This window comes from Ambystoma mexicanum, chromosome 1p, assembly GCF_040938575.1.
Source record: "Ambystoma mexicanum isolate Mex_15411 chromosome 1p, UKY_AmexF1_1, whole genome shotgun sequence".
In the NCBI taxonomy this organism is placed as follows: domain Eukaryota; kingdom Metazoa; phylum Chordata; class Amphibia; order Caudata; family Ambystomatidae; genus Ambystoma; species Ambystoma mexicanum.
In genome coordinates, this window is record NC_090921.1 from 537,193,571 (window position 1) to 537,211,948 (window position 18,378).

Consider the following 18,378-nt stretch of genomic DNA (forward strand, 5'->3'; position numbering starts at 1 on the left):
TTGTCTATCTTCTCCTTGTCCCCCCCCCTCCCTGCCTCGCCACGCCTTGAAACACTTGTGTATAGGCGCTTTGCAAATGCCATATTATATCATATCAGTGACGAAGTGGTCCACTGGCGCTCAGGCGGCTCTGAAAAAGGCGGAGGAGAGGGGGTGGGTTACTGGAAATGACGTATAATACCCAGTTGCACTGTCCTAGCTATGAAATAATTTCCCGACCTAATATATAAAATGAATAATTTTAATAAAGATCTGATGGTGAGACTAATTTCATTTTTTATGTTTTTAAAACAGGTACATCCTTCATTATTGTATGTGTCACGAGTACCAGACACCGGCGGATGGCTTTTACAACCGCCAGTTGCTTCTCCGCGTGAACAACGTTACCACCCTGACCATTTTATGGGACGATCGCCAAGTACAAGTATGCCCTTACGCGGTACTAATGGCTAGATGCAACATACATTCCGTTGTGGTGGCCTAGTGCCTCGTTGTTGGAACAGCCATGCGATTATCAGTGCGACCGAAGAGCTTATTTTATCGTAAACCAACACCCTGTGTACTGCACACGAACATCGCTTGCCTCAAGACGAACTATTTTGGATCTAGAGCAAAGAAAAATGCAAATCGCAGAATATTCTCTAAACATTTGATGTCAAATAAATGTACTTTACCAAATTTACAATCTTGCGGTTTGATTTAAAAGTACAGTTTCATATTCCGAATTGTGGCGCGCTGTGTTGTGAGCTGATCTGTGTTGGTTTCCGGGTTCTGTGTGGAGTCGCGTAGAAGACGCCAGGGCGCGTTTGCCTACACAGCACAGTCACGTCACGGATAGAGGCGGTGAATATGAATGTTTTGATAAAGTCTGTTTCAGGGGCGGGGGATATGATTTAGTGGCGCAAACACAGGTGAGCCAGGTCGATGGGGGGAAATGATAGGATTATCACAAAATGGCGGCTGATTTCGAGTGCGTTAATGGACGAAAAGTCGGGTAAGGTCCATAGGAAAGTTTTCTACGATCTACCGATTTATGCTTAAAAACACACGGCCGAACCGTAGGGACAATAAAAAAAAAGTCCCGGAACTTGCCTTTAATGAGGTTTTAATGCTGATGTAAAACTAATGGATTTCTATGGAAACCACTGCGAATTAGCACCTTCTCCAAGAGCAGGCAGATTTCATAGGATTCCATTAGCAAATGCCATCTGCAAAGCCTAAATAACAGGTGCCAGGTACTTTTTTTACTAGACAGAGAGTAAAAGTAAAGTTTAAAGACAATGTTGCCTGCTTTTACTCTTTACTTTTACATTCGCCTTGCAAAGGTTTCAAATTGCCTGCAGAGGGCCCATTAGCACGTAAGTCCTAACATTGACAGTTCCTTGCATGCAATTTGCATTTAATTTAAAATGAGCACATGAATGTTTGACATATACAAAATCATGGATAGTGCAAACATAGCTAATTATACTATGAAGAAGTTACTTTCACACATTAGCATCTTGGTAGGATGGCCAATCAGGATGTTCAGAACGAGGGCTGTACTGTCTGGTATAAGCCTGCGTTCCGAGTACCCTAGGTGCTGCTAGCCAGCACCCCCTTCTACCCTCCTCCCGCCTCTTATCACCTGTGTAGTTTCCTACTCAGTTGGTAAGAGTATTTTTTTTAAAAATAACTTACCTTTGCTGTGCAGCGCCGGGCCACGCAGTGCTTTCCCGAGTCCGTTTTCAGTGTTGATGACGTCACAGTCATAGGAACCGGTGCACAGGGCTGGGCCATGCAGCAAAGGTAAGCTTCTTCTTTTTTATATAGAAGACACACTATTAGCACCTGCGTAGGGAACCGGTGGCAATATGGGTCTCGCCGGGGGGCTGATCCTGTCGTTAACGGCAATGCTGCCAATGTTAATAGTCCTCAGAAAGATTAGCTGCAAAACTATATATATTTACACAGGAAACATGTTTTTATTCTGGCTATAAGAAGGTGTCCAAAACTACTCTCTTAGTATAATCGTATGCCTACTTCAAAGCATATTATTTCAATTGCAGAGATATTCCTATCACTAGGCTCCTTGAAGGCCGGCATTCTAACATTGTTTTACCGGATATCATTCACTGCAGCGACTGTAGACACCATTTTGATCTTTTGGAACTTCATTTACGAGGAACACACCAAAGCATTCCTGAACATGTACTGGGTAACTGGAAGGCATTGGTTTGCAATGTCTAGGAGCCCAGAACAAGTAAAAGTAAGCATGCAGATTTACACTGGGTGGTGTTCGCTAAGAAACAGACACGCTGGTAAAAGCTATTGCCTCCAAGAAGTTCTTTCATAGCTGCAATGGAGAGAGTCAACTACCAGGGCATGATCTGGAACCAAGACAACCATTGACGCCCAGCAATTCCCTCTCTCATTGGACATGAACAGAACATTGAGGATGGAGCATTATTTTCCGTTCTCCTTGAAATGCCAAGTGCTCCAGATTCCATACTAAGAACAGAGGCAGAATGACATATAAATGTTTAGCACGCAACCTACCTTATAAAGACACATGGGACTGTGAAGGAAATGGTGAGCTGTACGATGATAATTCTCACACCTGAGCAGACTCTGACAGCCAAGATGATTCCAGCAAACATGATGCTGATCCCAATTAGTGACCTATTAAGGGACGCTAAGTAATTAGGCTGTCTCAAGGCTAGTCATTTCAGCAGTTCAGTCCAAGTATATAGTCATATTTCACAAGTTAATATGAAGCACTGATTGCCGAAATTTCATATTGATGGGTTTTATTTCCTGTGGAACATCCAATTAAAAGTACAAATGAGCTTTCATAATTGGAATCTAAAACGGGTTGAGACACCATTGTCTTAAATGCTCTTTAATTCTGAACATGTCTTTCAAATGAGACTGTGGACATTAAAATCTTTCCACAAATAATAGAGCTAGTAAAGATTCGACACGTTTCATTGGAGGATATCTTGATGGCATCATCATTCCTGCATATTAAGTGACAGAGTGAATCCGTGAAAATCATCCATGTGTTGGTGCTTTCTGATTACACAAGACCAGTCTCGCCTTTTCTTTGCTAAAGCTGCCACAAACTCCCAAAGTAACAGCCATGCAACCATATTTATGTAATCATAGCTCTGCTGTCTGAGACCTTAATCTGGGAGGTCTCTGCACACGTTTCTGACCACACAGACTGTGTAATCGGAGGGATAGACATGCCACCTGAGAGCTGAGCCTATGCGGTCTTTGGAACAACTCGGATAACTCTACCATCTGTGGTTTGGGCCTTCAAGATATACAGGTTTAAAGATCGCAACTGTCAACCCTGTAAGATCCACTTAAAATGAAAGGAAGGTCTGATTTCTTAGAACTGAGATTGCAAGAGCTGTGTAACCTGAGGGGTAGCACAGCTGCGTTACTCCAAAGCCTGTACAATCGGATCTGCGTGATTTTTCCGTCACGGAAAAGTCTCGATGGAAAAGTTTGCATAAGAAATGTACGAACCACAAAAGGTTCGTACATTTCCCATGTCAACATACATTAAAAACCCCTACAAACCCACACCGCTACCCACACCCACAACACACCCACAGCACACCCCCATCCACACCCCCAACACACCCCTACACACACCCCCAAAACCCCCCACCCTGCTTACCTTTGAAGACGTGCTGTGTCCCTGCGGCGCCAGTTCCCTTTCACTTCCATGATCAGGAACCGGCGCCGCAGGGTCCTTTTCTTTCTTTTTTTGGGCAGCTGCAGGGGCTTTCCCGCAGTCTCCGTTTTTTTTCTTAATTTGGCGGGGTGCTAGGGTGGTGTCCCCCGCATCCCTCGCTCACTGTAGTGAGCGGGGTGTTGCTGCGGACACATCTCCAGCCCCAAGTCTGGCCCCACCGAAACACCTAAACACATACCACGAAAAGTTCTAACTTTAAGTAGTTAGAACTTTTCGTGGTGTATGTTTTAGGTCTTTTGGTGGGGTCGGACTTTTAGATTCGGAAATTTCGTACAATACCATACAGCCAATGGAATCAGAGGGAGAAATGTCTGAGCCCATTGGGTCAGTGCAACATGAGGGATATATCTGCTGCTAGATCATGTACGGCCTATCTGAGCTGAGAGTTATTTTGGAGCTTGTACATTATGTGATACCTGAGGTGTAGCACAGCTGCCTTAATCTAGAGTCTATACAATCAATGCAATCAGAGGGATAAATGTCAGAGCCCATTGGATCAGTGCAACATGAGGGATATATCTGCTGCTAGATCATGTACGGCCTACCTGAGCTGAGAGTTATTTTGGAGCTTGTATATTATGTGATACCTGAGGGGTAGCACAGCTGCCTTAATCTAGAGTCTATACAATCAATGCAATCAGAGGGAGAAATGTCTCAGCCCATTTGGTCAGTGCAACTTGAGGGATATATCTGCTACTAGATCATGTACGGCCTATCTGAGCTGAGAGTTATTTTGGAGCTTGTACATTATGTGATACCTGAGGGGTAGCACAGCTGCCTTAATCTAGAGTCTATACAATCAATGCAATCAGAGGGAGAAATGTCTGAGCCAATGGATCAGTGCAACATGAGGGATATATCTGCTGCTAGATCATGTACGGCCTATCTGAGCTGAGAGTTATTTTGGAGCTTGTACATTATGTGATACCTGAGGGGTAGCACAGCTGCCTTAATCTAGAGTCTATACAATCAATGCAATCAGAGGGAGAAATGTCTGAGCCAATGGGTCAGTGCAACATGAGGGATATATCTGCTGCTAGATCATGTACGGCCTATCTGAGCTGAGAGTTATTTTGGAGCTTGTACATTATGTGATACCTGAGGGGTAGCACAGCTGCCGTAATCTAGAGTCTATACAATCAATGCAATCAGAGGGAGAAATGTCTGAGCCCATTGGATTAGTGCAACATGAGGGATATATCTGCTGCTAGATCATGTACGGCCTATCTGAGCTGAGAGTTATTTTGGAGCTTGTACATTATGTGATACCTGAGGGGTAGCACAGCTGCCTTAATCTAGAGTCTATACAATCAATGCAATCAGAGGGAGAAATGTCTGAGCCAATGGGTCAGTGCAACATGAGGAATATATCTGCTGCTAGATCATGTACGGCCTATCTGAGCTGAGAGTTATTTTGGAGCTTGTACATTATGTGATACCTGAGGGGTAGCACAGCTGCCTTAATCTAGAGTCTATACAATCGATGCAATCAGAGGGAGAAATGTCTGAGCCAATGGGTCAGTGCAACATGAGGGATATATCTGCTGCTAGATCATGTACGGCCTGTCTGAGCTGAGAGTTATTTTGGAGCTTGTACATTATGTGATACCTGAGGGGTTTTAAAGTCCTCTGCGGTATTAACCGCTAACTTTAGTGTAATAGATGTCATCATGCTACCATCTAGGCGCCTGTGCCTGCAAGACATCAGTCATGTATAGTTTGTGTGTAAATACCTTGATTAATTCTTAGGCAACCATCTCTTCCTGGGGTAAGCTGTAACTAAGCAGGGTTAGTGAGAGTTGGGTAATGGTTTGCATTTTGGAATGTTTTGGGGCTAATTGTATTCAAAAAATGAAATTCAAGATAATGTGCACACATTTTGAATAGCATTTAAGCTTTTCCTACAGTGTCACTTCCTGTCATGCGTGATGCCACTCTCAATATGCAGCCTTTGTACATAGGATGACACGGGTGGGTGTAAGAAGTTCTAAGATATCACATGTTTTGATGTCATCCAACATTCCATTTCCTGATTAGTTTCACTTATTTATTTAGGTCTTGGCCCTTGACGGTGGGCGTTTCCCCACTTAGTTGTTTTTCATGTTTGCTTAATATAATGTTTTTAGAATAAATGTAATTTTTGCACTTTGTTTTAGGAAGTCTCTATGGTCTGCCATTTTGCAATCCCGCAAGTCATTTTGTAGGAGAACAACAACAAAAAAGCAAGTTCAACTTTTGTTTGGATTTCCAGTACACTAGTTCAGGGGTCTATGGATGAAACCTTTACTCATGTGTTTATGTAGTTTCATAAAGCGTGAACCAGACCCCGAGCAGCGTCATGTACAGGCCTATTGGAAAGATTGCAGAACAGATGCATGCTGGGTTAATAATATATGTTTGTCTTTCGATTGGTGTGAGTTCTGTGCCCATGACAAAAGCGGGAGTTGTTGAAGGTCAAGCCAATGGAAAGGTCCGGGAAGAGGAGGCTGTGGAACAGACGGGGTTTAGGCGGAGTGTGGAGTGGTCCACAGTGCTTTAAGTGGGGTAAGAAACTGAGGGGGGGCCCTCATTTGGGGGCATGGCCTAAGACATGATGGGCGTGGCCCAATTGGTGGGCGGGGCCTAAATGCAACATGGTAAAACTGGTCGGGCCTACATTACGAAGTACATATTGTGTAGCAGACTGCTTGCTACATGGCTTAAAGTATAACAAATCAAAGCTCAAGGTGATTATTTATTGGACCCTTAACTGGGCCGTTGACAAAAGGATAGGTGTTGAGGTACATTAACAGGTGCATTCAAATGTGTAGACAATTAATTGACAATTTCCCAACTGGTCGGGCCAACATTACTAAGTACATATTGTGTAGCAGACTGCTTGCTACGTGGCTTAAAGTATAACAAATCAAAGCTCAAGTTGATTATGTATTGGACCCTTAACTGGGCCATTGACAAAAGGATAGGTGTTGAAGTACATTAACAGGTGCATTCAAATGTGTAAACAATTAATTGACGATTTCCCAGAACCCCACATAATAATCTTCAAGGGAGTCCTTCTTTGCATGAGCTTGCTCGCAGTGTGTTTCCTCAGCTGTTCGTCTCCCTTTTGCCAGCCAGCTTTTTACAAAGGACAATGGCTTAAATGCTTTTACTGGAGGGCCATTAAGTTTCAGCCATAAACATGAGGAAATAGTGGCCACATGGAGGGATGCTCGGCTTGGCGAAGCAATTAAATTCATGGCGCTGAAGCCCCTTTCGCAATCTGCATTACTTGCGGGCAACGTTTCCATGCAAGCAACCAAAGCCCTAAATGCTTCAGGGCACCTTTTGCCACCAAAGTCCTTAAAATCCTTGAAGCCATGGATGGTGTCTCTGATTGGGAGTTGAAATTTCGTACACAGTCTCTGAATCTCATTTTCACCATAAAGTACAATGTCTTCATCATTCGGTAAATTCTTTGCATCCAAGACACTGAAACTGGCTACAAGTTCTTTATCCAAGTCTGGAGCACACATTTTGGCAAGGTTAACTGAAAGGCTTTGATAAAATTGCCTTTCATTCAGAGACACAGTGTTTGCCCTTCCATGGGAAATATGAACGCCCTTGAAGTGTCCACAATCAACTGCACTCTGACCAGTAGAAGCAAACTCCCCCGGAGATTCTTTCATCGCAAAGAATCTCCGTACTTGCCCCACCAAGAGTCTGTGTGCATCCACATTTGTGATATCCCGGCTCTGAAGAGCCAGAGACAAGTCTTTCAGTTCTTGAAGGGCATCGCACATAAGCCCTAAATCTTTCACAAAAGAGTTGGAGGTAAGCTTCTTAAGCAGATCGTCATATTTGCTTCTGTCCCTTGTGGGTCTTGAGAGATCCTTAGCAGCTTCTCCGAAATGCTTACACAAAGCAGGGAAGCAGTTCCAAACAGCTTGAACCGTCCTATAACTTGATGCAACCCATCGTGTGTCCAGCATCTTCCCTATCTTCTGCAGCTGCAAACCCAGATCACTGGCAGCCATTTGTAGCTGTCTTGTGTTTTTTGGTGACATGCTGTATGTGGCATATAAAGAGTCCATGAACATTTTAAAATCATTGGCCCCACCAACATCATCAATAGTGTCTCCAACGGCCAGTTCAAGGCGGTGAGCTAGACAATGCCACGATAACATTATTGCGAGCGGAATTCCCAAATCTTGTGTTATCACCCCCCCTTTGCTACCTAACTTTACAGCTGCACCATCCGAACAAATAGCAATCCAGATTTCATGCAACAGGGTCTTTGTGATGCCAACATTCTCAAAATACCCCAGCAGAGATTCCTTTATGGCCAAGGCATTTGTCTCTTGGATATCCACTAGACCAAAGAAAATGGTGACTGGTTTACAATGAGCCCCGAAAAGACCCCGCAGATAAATAATCAAAGTTGATTTGTTGCTGACAGTGGAGCTCTCGTCCACAAACACAGAAATCTTTGGCTTGTGTTCTCTGATATAAGACACTAACATCTTTTGCATTTCTCTTGCAATATGTCTCACTATCTCTGTTGCAGTAACATTACTGCGCAACACACAACCCATTTCAACACCATTCACCTCCTGGAGGTCCACCAAATCAGGGTGATCTGTGAATGGCCGATTCTTTTTGGTCAAGTAGAAAACAGTGTGAAACACTCTGCATGTGCTTTCCAAATGTTTGCCACTGCTTTGCTGCATGACTTCTGTCAAGTGGTTATTTTTTCGCGCTGTTATTATGTCTTGTGATGCCTTATGAGCACCACTTGACTTGTGCTCCATAATCTTCTTTCGGAGCTGCTTCTGCCTAGCATGTTTGCCAAAACCTGAAGGACCCACCTTTCCATCGGCCCATTCCATGCTTATGCGCAAACCTTGCCCACAGGAGTGCACGGATAAGCCACCTGTTGCTTTCACGTCCCTACACACAGAGCATCCAATGTGGCCTGAAGCCAGAAAAATCCATTCATATTCCCCCTTAAAATACCACCATTGCTGCACGCTCCAGCAATCAGGGGTTAGAAGAGGCTCTTCTGGCACAGGCTGCAGTGTAGCGGGAGATGCACTGGAGCTACTGGCCTCCTTAGCGCAAGAATCCTGGCATATTTCTGGTGCCTCACTTCTCGAATTGACTGGGCTAGCTTCCTCATCCCCACTCAGAATGGTGGCAGCCTCCTCCACCTTACATCTTTTCGCTGATGGCAAGTAGTCAAACAATGAAGTCTGCACAGACTTGCGCTTGGGAAGTACCGCAGACATTGTTAATGGCCGCTCAAAATCTTGGGTGTATCACTAGCAGATCTGTTTCTAACCTGTGCACGGCCGAAACTCTCGGCTTCCTATCTATAAAAAAAGAAAATGTGGTTTACTGCTCTGAACCTAGTTTATATATAAATTACTACATCTTATTGCAGTGACAAAGGCAGTATTCTAATTTGGGTGGTAAATAAACCTAACAACCACTAATAAATGGATTCAAAGCCTTCCTGTAGCATAAGATGTGATATCCGACACCTTGCCATTCCTAACCTGAGATCCATCCTGTAACATGAGATGTGATATCTCAATGCTTCTAATACCAAACCTGAGACCCTTCCTATAACATGAGATGTGATATCCAACTCCTTCCCATTCCAAACATGAGACCCTTCCCATAGCCTGAGATGTGAAATCTCAATCCTTCCTATTCCAATAATGAGACCCTTCCTATAGGATGGGATGTGATATCTTACAACACAAGAGGGTGAGTTCAGTTGACAGAGGTATGTAGTGTCCCCAACCTCGCATCTTACTTCTGGGAATCGATGTGATGATGCAAAGCTCCTGAACGCACCCAGTAGCCAGGTGGCGCACACTGCAGCATCCAAGAGACAGATTTAGCGTAGAGCGTAGTGTGGTGAAAGGCCATGGCTACTGTCGGCTGCCTAACCCTTTACTGTTTTCCCTTGGACCTCTCTGCAGTTAATCATATACTTTTAGTTCTTACACTTTCCACACAATTTTACACTATAACCTATAGTTCTCACTTTGTTCACGAGTATCCTGTTGACCTTTTATCAACCTTGATGCTTGCAATATAGTCTCCCATACTGTATCATCTGTTTTGGACTCTTTGTACTCCCAATTTTGTGTATATATCATGCAATGTCTGTAACATGAAGCTTAAAGTAACCTTGTAACCTTTGCGCCCAGTTACCCGAGGGTTTGGTGCGCCTTATAAATGAGGAAGCAAACACACTCACTTTCAGTGAGTTTACTTCTCACTTCCCAATACATGGTTGATTTGTGGAGCAAGCATACACAAATAAGGATTCAAAGCAAAGAGGGAGCTCCACAACTTGGCAGATACTATGAAGGGGAAGCACTTGGAATTGTCTTCAATGGCACAGGGGCATTATGTAGTGAGGTGGTACACCAGGCGCTGCCGCCAGGTGCTGACATCACATGCCATGTAATGAAGGAGCACACCCTAGGGTAGAACCATATATGCCCGAACATTCTGGCCGTGGAGACCGTTCGAAGCGGTTGGTTAAATGTGCCATAATATGAGAATGCAATGCTGAGCTCTGTATAACCAATACATCACAAGTGAACACAAATCTGAATTTGTAAGAAGTTTATTTAAATACATTAGAAGTAAGAACCCTACAAATGGCGATGAGAGACGGGACGTAAAGAAATCCGCATAAGAAGGTCCATGGAGAGACAGAAGCAGAGCCCTAATGGAAAAACACTTGACAAAGAAAATGACGACACCAGGGAAAAGCCGAGAATTCCAAGAGCTGAGATTCGCCAAGAGGGAAGACTCTCTCCTTGGAAAGAAAGCAGCTGTGTGTAATCATGAAGACAAGAGCAGGAGGCAGGGCTGTCACAAAGTGTGGCGAGGCCGGGGCAAAATGTTTGGTGAGGCCCCCTAATGATTTTTTGTACTGGGCCACCAGAGGCGCCGCCGCAAACAGGAGATGCAATAACTCTCCCCTGGTGTGTGTGGAGGATCCCAAATATGGTTCTTTATTATGACAGCAAATCAACTACAGCGAAGTTATGTTTCTCTACTGAAGACAAGTTCACTCCAGACTAACATTTTTATGCATAAATATGTATAGGATGGCATGACGGCGGGTGGTGTGACGCCAGCTTTAGGGAGGACTGCCCTGCCCCTTTGTGCATTATTAAAACACACATCATACACAGTGACAGGTAGATGATGTTCAGTGGTGGCTGATTAATTTTTGAACTGAAGAATGTCCATGGAGACTGCAATCAATCTATTTTATTTATTTATTCAGCATATGTAAAGCGCGCCAAACCCAAAGGCATCTGGGCCAGTATTACCATATAAGGACTCACAGCCACTAAAAAAAAAGAAACATGCCACGGAATGTATATCCAGACTAGATGTGCACCATAAGTGTTATTACTGGCTAGACTGCCCAATATTCAATGCAGGCCAGTCTAGCCACCTGATAACACTTATGTTTTCTTTACCTAGGCATGGCTGAAGATGATTACTTAGAGCGGAAAACAGTCTAAGGCACCCGTTTGGTACATACATTATAATGCAGACAAAGAAATACAGCTAGGTGTTAATAGCCGCTGATTATCACAAGACGGCCAGCCAGCAGGGAACTGAAACACAATGCCCACTGAAAATCTTTAAATCCTCCTTTGTCAGCAAGTGGTTGATGTGGAGGAACCAGTGTCAAAAGGCAACTTATAAGGCAAGCATTTCAAAGCACTAATTTCAAGCCCCATTGAAGGCCCTGCATAAGTCTTGGTACAGAAAGGTGCAGCGTTGCAAGTTATGGTATTGGCACTAGGGCTAACATTCAGACTTTCAATGCATTTTCGCATCAGGGCAATTAATTGCCCATGGAAAACGCCATGCCTTATTATCAATAGGACAAATATGGCCCTGGGGGGCCACAATGCATTAAAAGAACACTTTTATTGTACTGGGGCGGATTTTGCCGTAGCGCATAACTGCACTTGCACCAGTGTAAGTTTAATGAATCCCACTGTGCCTGTCTAGATTTCTAAGTTAAGCACGTACGTGTAGCGTAAATGAGGTGCAACAACTTGCATTTTTGACACTCAGTGCAAACAATATATTACAGGCGTTGAAAGGCAAAAACGAAGGGTAAGGCTCATGATTGCCATGAGCATTTCCGCTCTAGGCATGGCCATGCAAGCCGGGGTATGAAAAGACCCGTTTCTGAATCGTGCTTTCTGCTTGGCCTGGCCTCCACCAGGGCAGACCATATCCAGTAGAAGGAGCCGCAGATGTAGGGTATCCCATGCAACATCATTTTATGAATAAGGGATGCACTCAGGATGGAATATGCTTCCCACTCCGCTCGCACACCACATTCATGTGTATGTTTTAGTGTGAACAACAGGGCATGTGCCAAAGTATTGTCCGCCCCGCTCCCCCACCATTTATTCATTAACTTATTATTTATCTTGTTTCTCTCCTATGCTCCGCACTTTCCACTTTCTCCCCCCTCCCATGTACTGTCCCCATTTTTCCCTTCCCCATGCACTTGGCGTTCTCAATGTCACTGGGCCTAGTAAGATCGTTTGTTTTTGTTTTCTTCCCTGTTTGTTCCCCTTCCCTTTGCCTGGTCACGCTCTGAAACACCTGTGTATGAGCACGACATAAATAAAATAAATCCTATATCATATCATGTATCCATGCTGTGTTTAACTTTTTTTTTTTAATCTTTTTTTTTTGTTTATCTCTGCCATCCAGACGGCCTCGAGGGCCCGAGGCCTGGGGCAGTTTGCCCCCCCACCTCCCTTTGTGACGGCCCTGGCAGGAGGTATAGTAAATGAAGGAACTATGATGGGAACACAGGCTGTTCCCTCGCATGTATTTTCTTTAGTTTCTTTTCCGCATTCCAAATGTTTGAAAACGGGAAAGAAACTAAAGAAAATGCAGAAAGTGCATGCGAGGGAACAGAAAAGTAAAACATGTAAAGGGGAACATTGATTTGAAAGATAAATAACGTTTATTTTTAAACGTAACAGAATTGTCTGTTGCAGTTTCAGCTTTCCAAGGCGAACACGTACACATTGAAGTGCGAAGTTCGCCTTGACCAGCTGAAACTGCAAAAGCAAGGAAGATTAAAGCAGGCAGACAGTGGCAGACTTACTTTACCAGTGCCAAGAAGAAGCAAGCAGGTAAGGAAACCGACGGACGGTCCAGTCCACCACTCCCAAACACATCTAATGGCGCACTTTCACTCCTCGTGAGTGAGCCTGAGGAAGTCACGTCACCGAGGCTCAAGAGGAGTGAAAGTGTGCCATTTCCAACGACATTCCAGGCAGCTGTGACTGGCAGAAGTGTCAGCCAGTCACAGCGTCGCTCAAGCTGTGACTGGCTGGCAAGTCTGTCAGTCACAGCTTTGCCTGCAGTGTTGCCTGACTCTGCTGTGCGGCCGCCGGCGCCTTACTTCTTGATGGGCGACCGGCGCCGACCGGCGGGCTCATCTCCCGTCGTGCGTCTGTGGCGGGAGATGCACCCGCCGTAGCTTGGTGGCATCGAGGGGCCCAGGCAGGGCCCCGGCTCAGTCTCACTTTTTGGAGACTGCCGGGGCCCGGCCCCGGCAGGCCCCGGCCCACTTAAAGCCCTGGTGGTCCATGAAGAATTAGCTTCAGAAGGGTTGCGTGGGGGTCAGGCCTAAGATGGGAGAGGTCAGTGAGTTAGCTGCGTCCGCCGTGCCTTTGTGGCAGAGTGCATTCTTACCTGCTATCAAAGATTCTTTAGTATGAGACTAGAGTGGGTAGAGAGAGAGTTATTTGGATCTAGGCCTGACGCAAGTGCTGAATGCCTTCCTGGTTGTCTCCAGTGGTGGAAATGGAAAAAATGTGGTGGGGGATCACACAAGTGCGGGTGGGGGAGGAGTTGGGGGAAGATGGGGCGTGGTCTAGAGGGGGCGGGGTTGGTAGTGGCCATCCGATCAGATAAATACTTTAAAAAAAAAGTGCCCACAAAGGCAACATTACCACCGGCCTGGGCTTTAAGTGGGACGGGGCCGGGGCTCTGAAATTTCAATCTGAGGCGGGGCCCTGTGGGGCCCACTAATCTCCCCTGCCAGCTCCGGCCACTACAAGAAAAGGACTTTTTTTCCGAAGCCCGAAGCTCTCGCTCGTGTGCGAAAGCTTCAGGCTCCAGAAAAAAATGCCTTTCAGCCATAATGGTGGCGCCGCACCTGCGAGGCATACCTTTAAGCAGGAGATGCCCGTGGGCCGGTGCCACCATTGTGGAGAGAAACGTGAGGCCGCTGGAAGCTGAGGCCGTTTTCCTGAAGACTGAAACTCTGTGAGTTTCAGTCTTCAGGAAAACGGCCTCAGCTTCCAGCAGCCTCAACCCTTCAGCCTTAATGGCGACGCTGCCCCTCCCCAGCTGCCGAGGGGAAGCGCCACCATTAAGGCTGAATAGGCGAGGCGCTGTCCCCTGCCAGGTAACCCAATAGAAAATAAATGCAGAGATCAACACCCTCTCCCCTGGGGAGAGGGTGTTGATCACTACAAAAGGCTGCCTGGCAGGGGTGCCAGTAGCCCATTGAGCCGGGGCTCTTCAGGGGGGCGTGGCCTAATGGGCCAGCAGGACGCCTGCAGTTATGCCAGGCCCCCTTGATGAGCCCTGGCTCATTTTGTTGTGCCAAAAAAAAAACGCCTGCGAGGGCAGCATTGCCTTTTACGCAGCTCTGGCGTGTAAAGCACAATGCTCGCTACATGTACAACCGATTCCTTTCAGTTGTACATGTAGTGAGCATTGTGCATTACACATCAGTGCCAAAGCCGTGGTAAACGGCAATGCTGCCGTCGCGGACACTTTTTTTTTTCTTCTTTCTTTTTTCCAGCGCGGTTCATGGGCTTGGGCGGCTGACTCTGGCCGGATCCCGAGATCCGGCTACACATCTGGTGCCGGATCTCGGATCCGGCGAGAGCCGGCCCAATGACCAGAACTGGTTGTCTCTGGTACATCTACAGTACTGGGAAGTGCAATGGCTTTACTGATTCACTTATGCCGGCTGCACACTAACCCTGACTCTCGTCAGCATAAGTGGTGCAGAGGTAGACGCGATTCATGAGTAGTAGACGTATTCACGTCATCGTGTGTTCAGCTGTGATGGTATAATCCAGAAGCTTGTGTTCAGCATGGGTGAAATGTATATAATAGAAAGTCGCATTAGGTAGCGTTCTTCTGCCATTTTGGTTGGCCTCTCTGCAAGTGAGTCTGTAAGAAAAGAGGAGAGGGGGTGTAGGGGGTTTGTGGGAAGGATAGAATCCAAGCAAGCACGGTCGGTGGAGTGCACAGGGGAAGCGTCTGAGACTAATCACACACCTACTGCGGCAGGAACAACTGGGAAAGCTGCAGGTGGATGAGGCAGCAGTTCGGGGGAGGCTGGGGGCAAGTATGCACACCACAGGGAGCCATGATGGGATGAGATGGCCACCATGACAGTGACATCTAATCCCAAAATGGCGGATATCACATTTAATGCCTCTGTCCATGGAGCGATAGGGCGGGCAAAAAATGGACACAATTCAACACACAGGGTTATTGGAAGGCCCGTTGACTAGCCCCTAATCACATAGGTTCAGCGCCAATATGAGGTGATTAAACCCACTCCAACCCTCATCTCAATTCCTTAATGAGATCAGGTGTAAAAGGAGCCATCAGGCGATGCAAAGTGAGCGAGTTTGGAGGATGGTTGGTTGTGAGGAGGTGTGTGTGGGAAGTGAAGAGTGGAGGAAACAGCAGCGAAAGGATGGAGGTGGAGGAGGTCACGAGCAGCAGGTAAAAGGAGGAAGAAGCAATATCAGGAAGTGGATAGAGTTGAAGAAGGGCAACAGCAGAGAGATGGAGGGAGGAGGCAACACCAGGTAGAAGAGAAGGGGACGCAGAGGAGGAGAAAGCAAAGAAGGATGTGGATAGACAAAGCTTAAGGATTATGTGGTAACCAGAGGTAGGGAGAGGGTGAAGACGAAGAAGGGCTAGCAGGAGGAGGGCAGTGCCAGATTGGCCCAGGAGAGAACACCAACATTGGCCAAGCCAATAGAGCCAACAGCTGAAAGGATCTGAGAGGCACAAGGCAAGTGCGGCCTAAGCTGGGGGTAGTAAGGAACATAGACTAAATTAGTGTAAGTCTTGTTAACCTGGGCCCAGATGTTGGTAGGGACAAATTCCTCCAGACCCTGAGGGAAGTTAGAGAAATAAGAGAGACATAGGGCAGTCAGGAAGCATAATCCAGAGTCTGGTGGGAATGGCCGGATTTCTTCCCGGTACCCCATAGATTTGTAGGCTGCAGTCATTCCTTTGCACAACATTCAGCGAAGGTGGTTTACAGGTTCCAGGATTCAGAGAACCCTCGTGGTCCGAACCCTCAAACTACACTAAAACGAGACAAGTGACACTGCATATGGACCACGTGGTGAAAGCCAAGAAAATGGCCTGGCCCAAATGTAGAGGGATGACCAGGGGTGTTGCTAGGTCTGGAAAAGATCTGGGGCTGAGCTAATGTCGGGACTGTCAGGACTAGGGACTAGCTAGCCTTTTGGTTGCAGCCCCTGAGCTTCTATACGGGGAAATAACCAAAAGACATGGGGCTATATTTGTGATGTAATCTTTGATGTTTTGGGTATTAGTCTTAGCAGTGCACAGTGGTGGTGCAAGTTGTGGTTGCTTACCTTACCATAACTGGTGAATTTCTGGGGGTTTTCGGTTTTACTATAACGTCCCTTTAACAACATTTTTTCACTGAATTTCATAGATTTTTATTTGTGCAACTTAACCATAACATCCCTTTAACAAAGTATTTTCTGTGCATTTCATAGGGTTTTATTAGGGAAAATGTTTCATAATGTTAGATCACTGTATATAAGTTATTCATTATTCCTCTTTTAACATATATGAAAGAACTGTAAATGTCCTTTAACAAACATATTTTTTGCAATGCAGACAGATGTGTGTCGTTATCAGCAGCGCATGCTGGGGATGCAAGTCATGGTTGAACTGGCATGAAGCTCGACCATGACCCCAGCCCCACCAAATCACCCGCGTTATCCACTGCACTTACCCTGCATCCTAGTTCAGTGTCCACTATACCCTCATAATGTGACCGATGGCCAGTGATCATGACTTGCAGCCATGCCCACTCTCCACAATCTATGGGGCATGGGCTTCGGCCATGCTGCATTCCTGAGTAGGCAAATCAGAGTATACATTTATCCTTGCTGAGGGCCAGGCCCACTGCCCAGGCAGCAAAGTTATATCACTATTTTTTGTACTTACTTTTTAACACTTTCAAAAAAGAAAAACACAGGACAGATTTTCAAAAGCATGCTTTGAGGTCCTTGCTGATGCTCCTCACAAATGTTTGCTGCAATCCTGTCCAGCATTTCGGGCTGTAGCCTTGAGCAGAAACCTATCCTGATTTCAAAACACTTTATCACATAGACTGTCCCTGCTGGCCATGCCCACTTTTACCCCATTGCCGGTCCCTCGTGATCATGGCCAGTAGCCAGATTTGCCGGTCCCTCATGATCATGGCCAGTAGCCAGATTGTCCAGGTCAGGGCCTTTGGGCATGACTCAGACAATCTGGCCACTGCCCATGGCCACAGGCTATACCTCAGTCACTAAAGGTATATTACTATTTTTTGTACCTACATTGCGGCACTTTTCAAAAAATAAAACATGGACACATTTGCAAAACCATACTTTCAGGTCCTTGCCAGTGTTGCTTGTACATGTTTGCTGCAAATCCGTCCAGCACTTTGAGCTGCAGCAGCAAGCAGACTTTTTTCCCCATTTACACCTAGAGCTTCGGTCATGCTGCATGTCCCAATAAGTAAATCAGAGTAGGCATTCGTCCTTGCAGAGGGCAAAGGCCACTGACCATGCACAAAAGTTATATCACTATTTTTTGCACTTACATTTGGAAAAATAAAACACAGATTTGCAAAAGCATGCGTTAAGGTCCTTGCTTATGCTCCGTGCGCAGGTTTGTTGTAATCCAATCCAGCACTTCAGGCTGTAGCCGCTAGCAGAATATTTTTTCCCATTCAAACCTAGGGCATCGGACATGCTGCATGCTCCAATAAGCAAATCAGAGTACACGATTATAAAGTAATTGCAGGGCAGTAGAATGGGTAGATCACGCCGCTTGATCTACTACTTTAATGAGATTACCCTGCTGCTGGTGATGGCGTTCTTTTGTGAAGGTGCCCTTCCTTCTTCAAGTGTTAGTTTTCGAATAGGAGAGTGAGTCCTGTTCACCTGAGTGCTGGATTATACAATAAGTAACTGTTGTCGTAATAAAGCAGTCTTGAAAACCATTGTTAGTGCTATATGTATTGTTAGAAGTCAGCTGATATGTGTTTCGACCCTCTAGGGCAAGGGTGCACAACATAGGCCTGGAGCCAGATGCGGTCCTTCACATCATGATCGCAGCCCTCCATGCCAGGAAAGGAGAAGACGGTGCAGACATTTTGTGGTCATTTCCTCTGCTAGAGAGAAATGAAGCAACACAGAAATGGCACAGAAGAAAATCACCAAACCTATTGTTTCATCAATGTAGGCATTGATTAAATTATACCATGAAAAAGAAAT

At 45.7% G+C, this 18,378-nt stretch overlaps 1 protein-coding gene across 1 annotated transcript; it reads right to left on the bottom strand.

Moving 5' to 3' along the window:
* Positions 1 to 6,753: 6,753 nt before the first annotated feature.
* On the bottom strand, positions 6,754 to 9,015 carry LOC138492668 (E3 SUMO-protein ligase KIAA1586-like). The gene has a single exon (XM_069620024.1). It carries the CDS (start codon positions 9,013 to 9,015, stop codon positions 6,754 to 6,756), a length of 2,262 nt encoding a protein of 753 aa, XP_069476125.1.
* Positions 9,016 to 18,378: the final 9,363 nt, after the last annotated feature.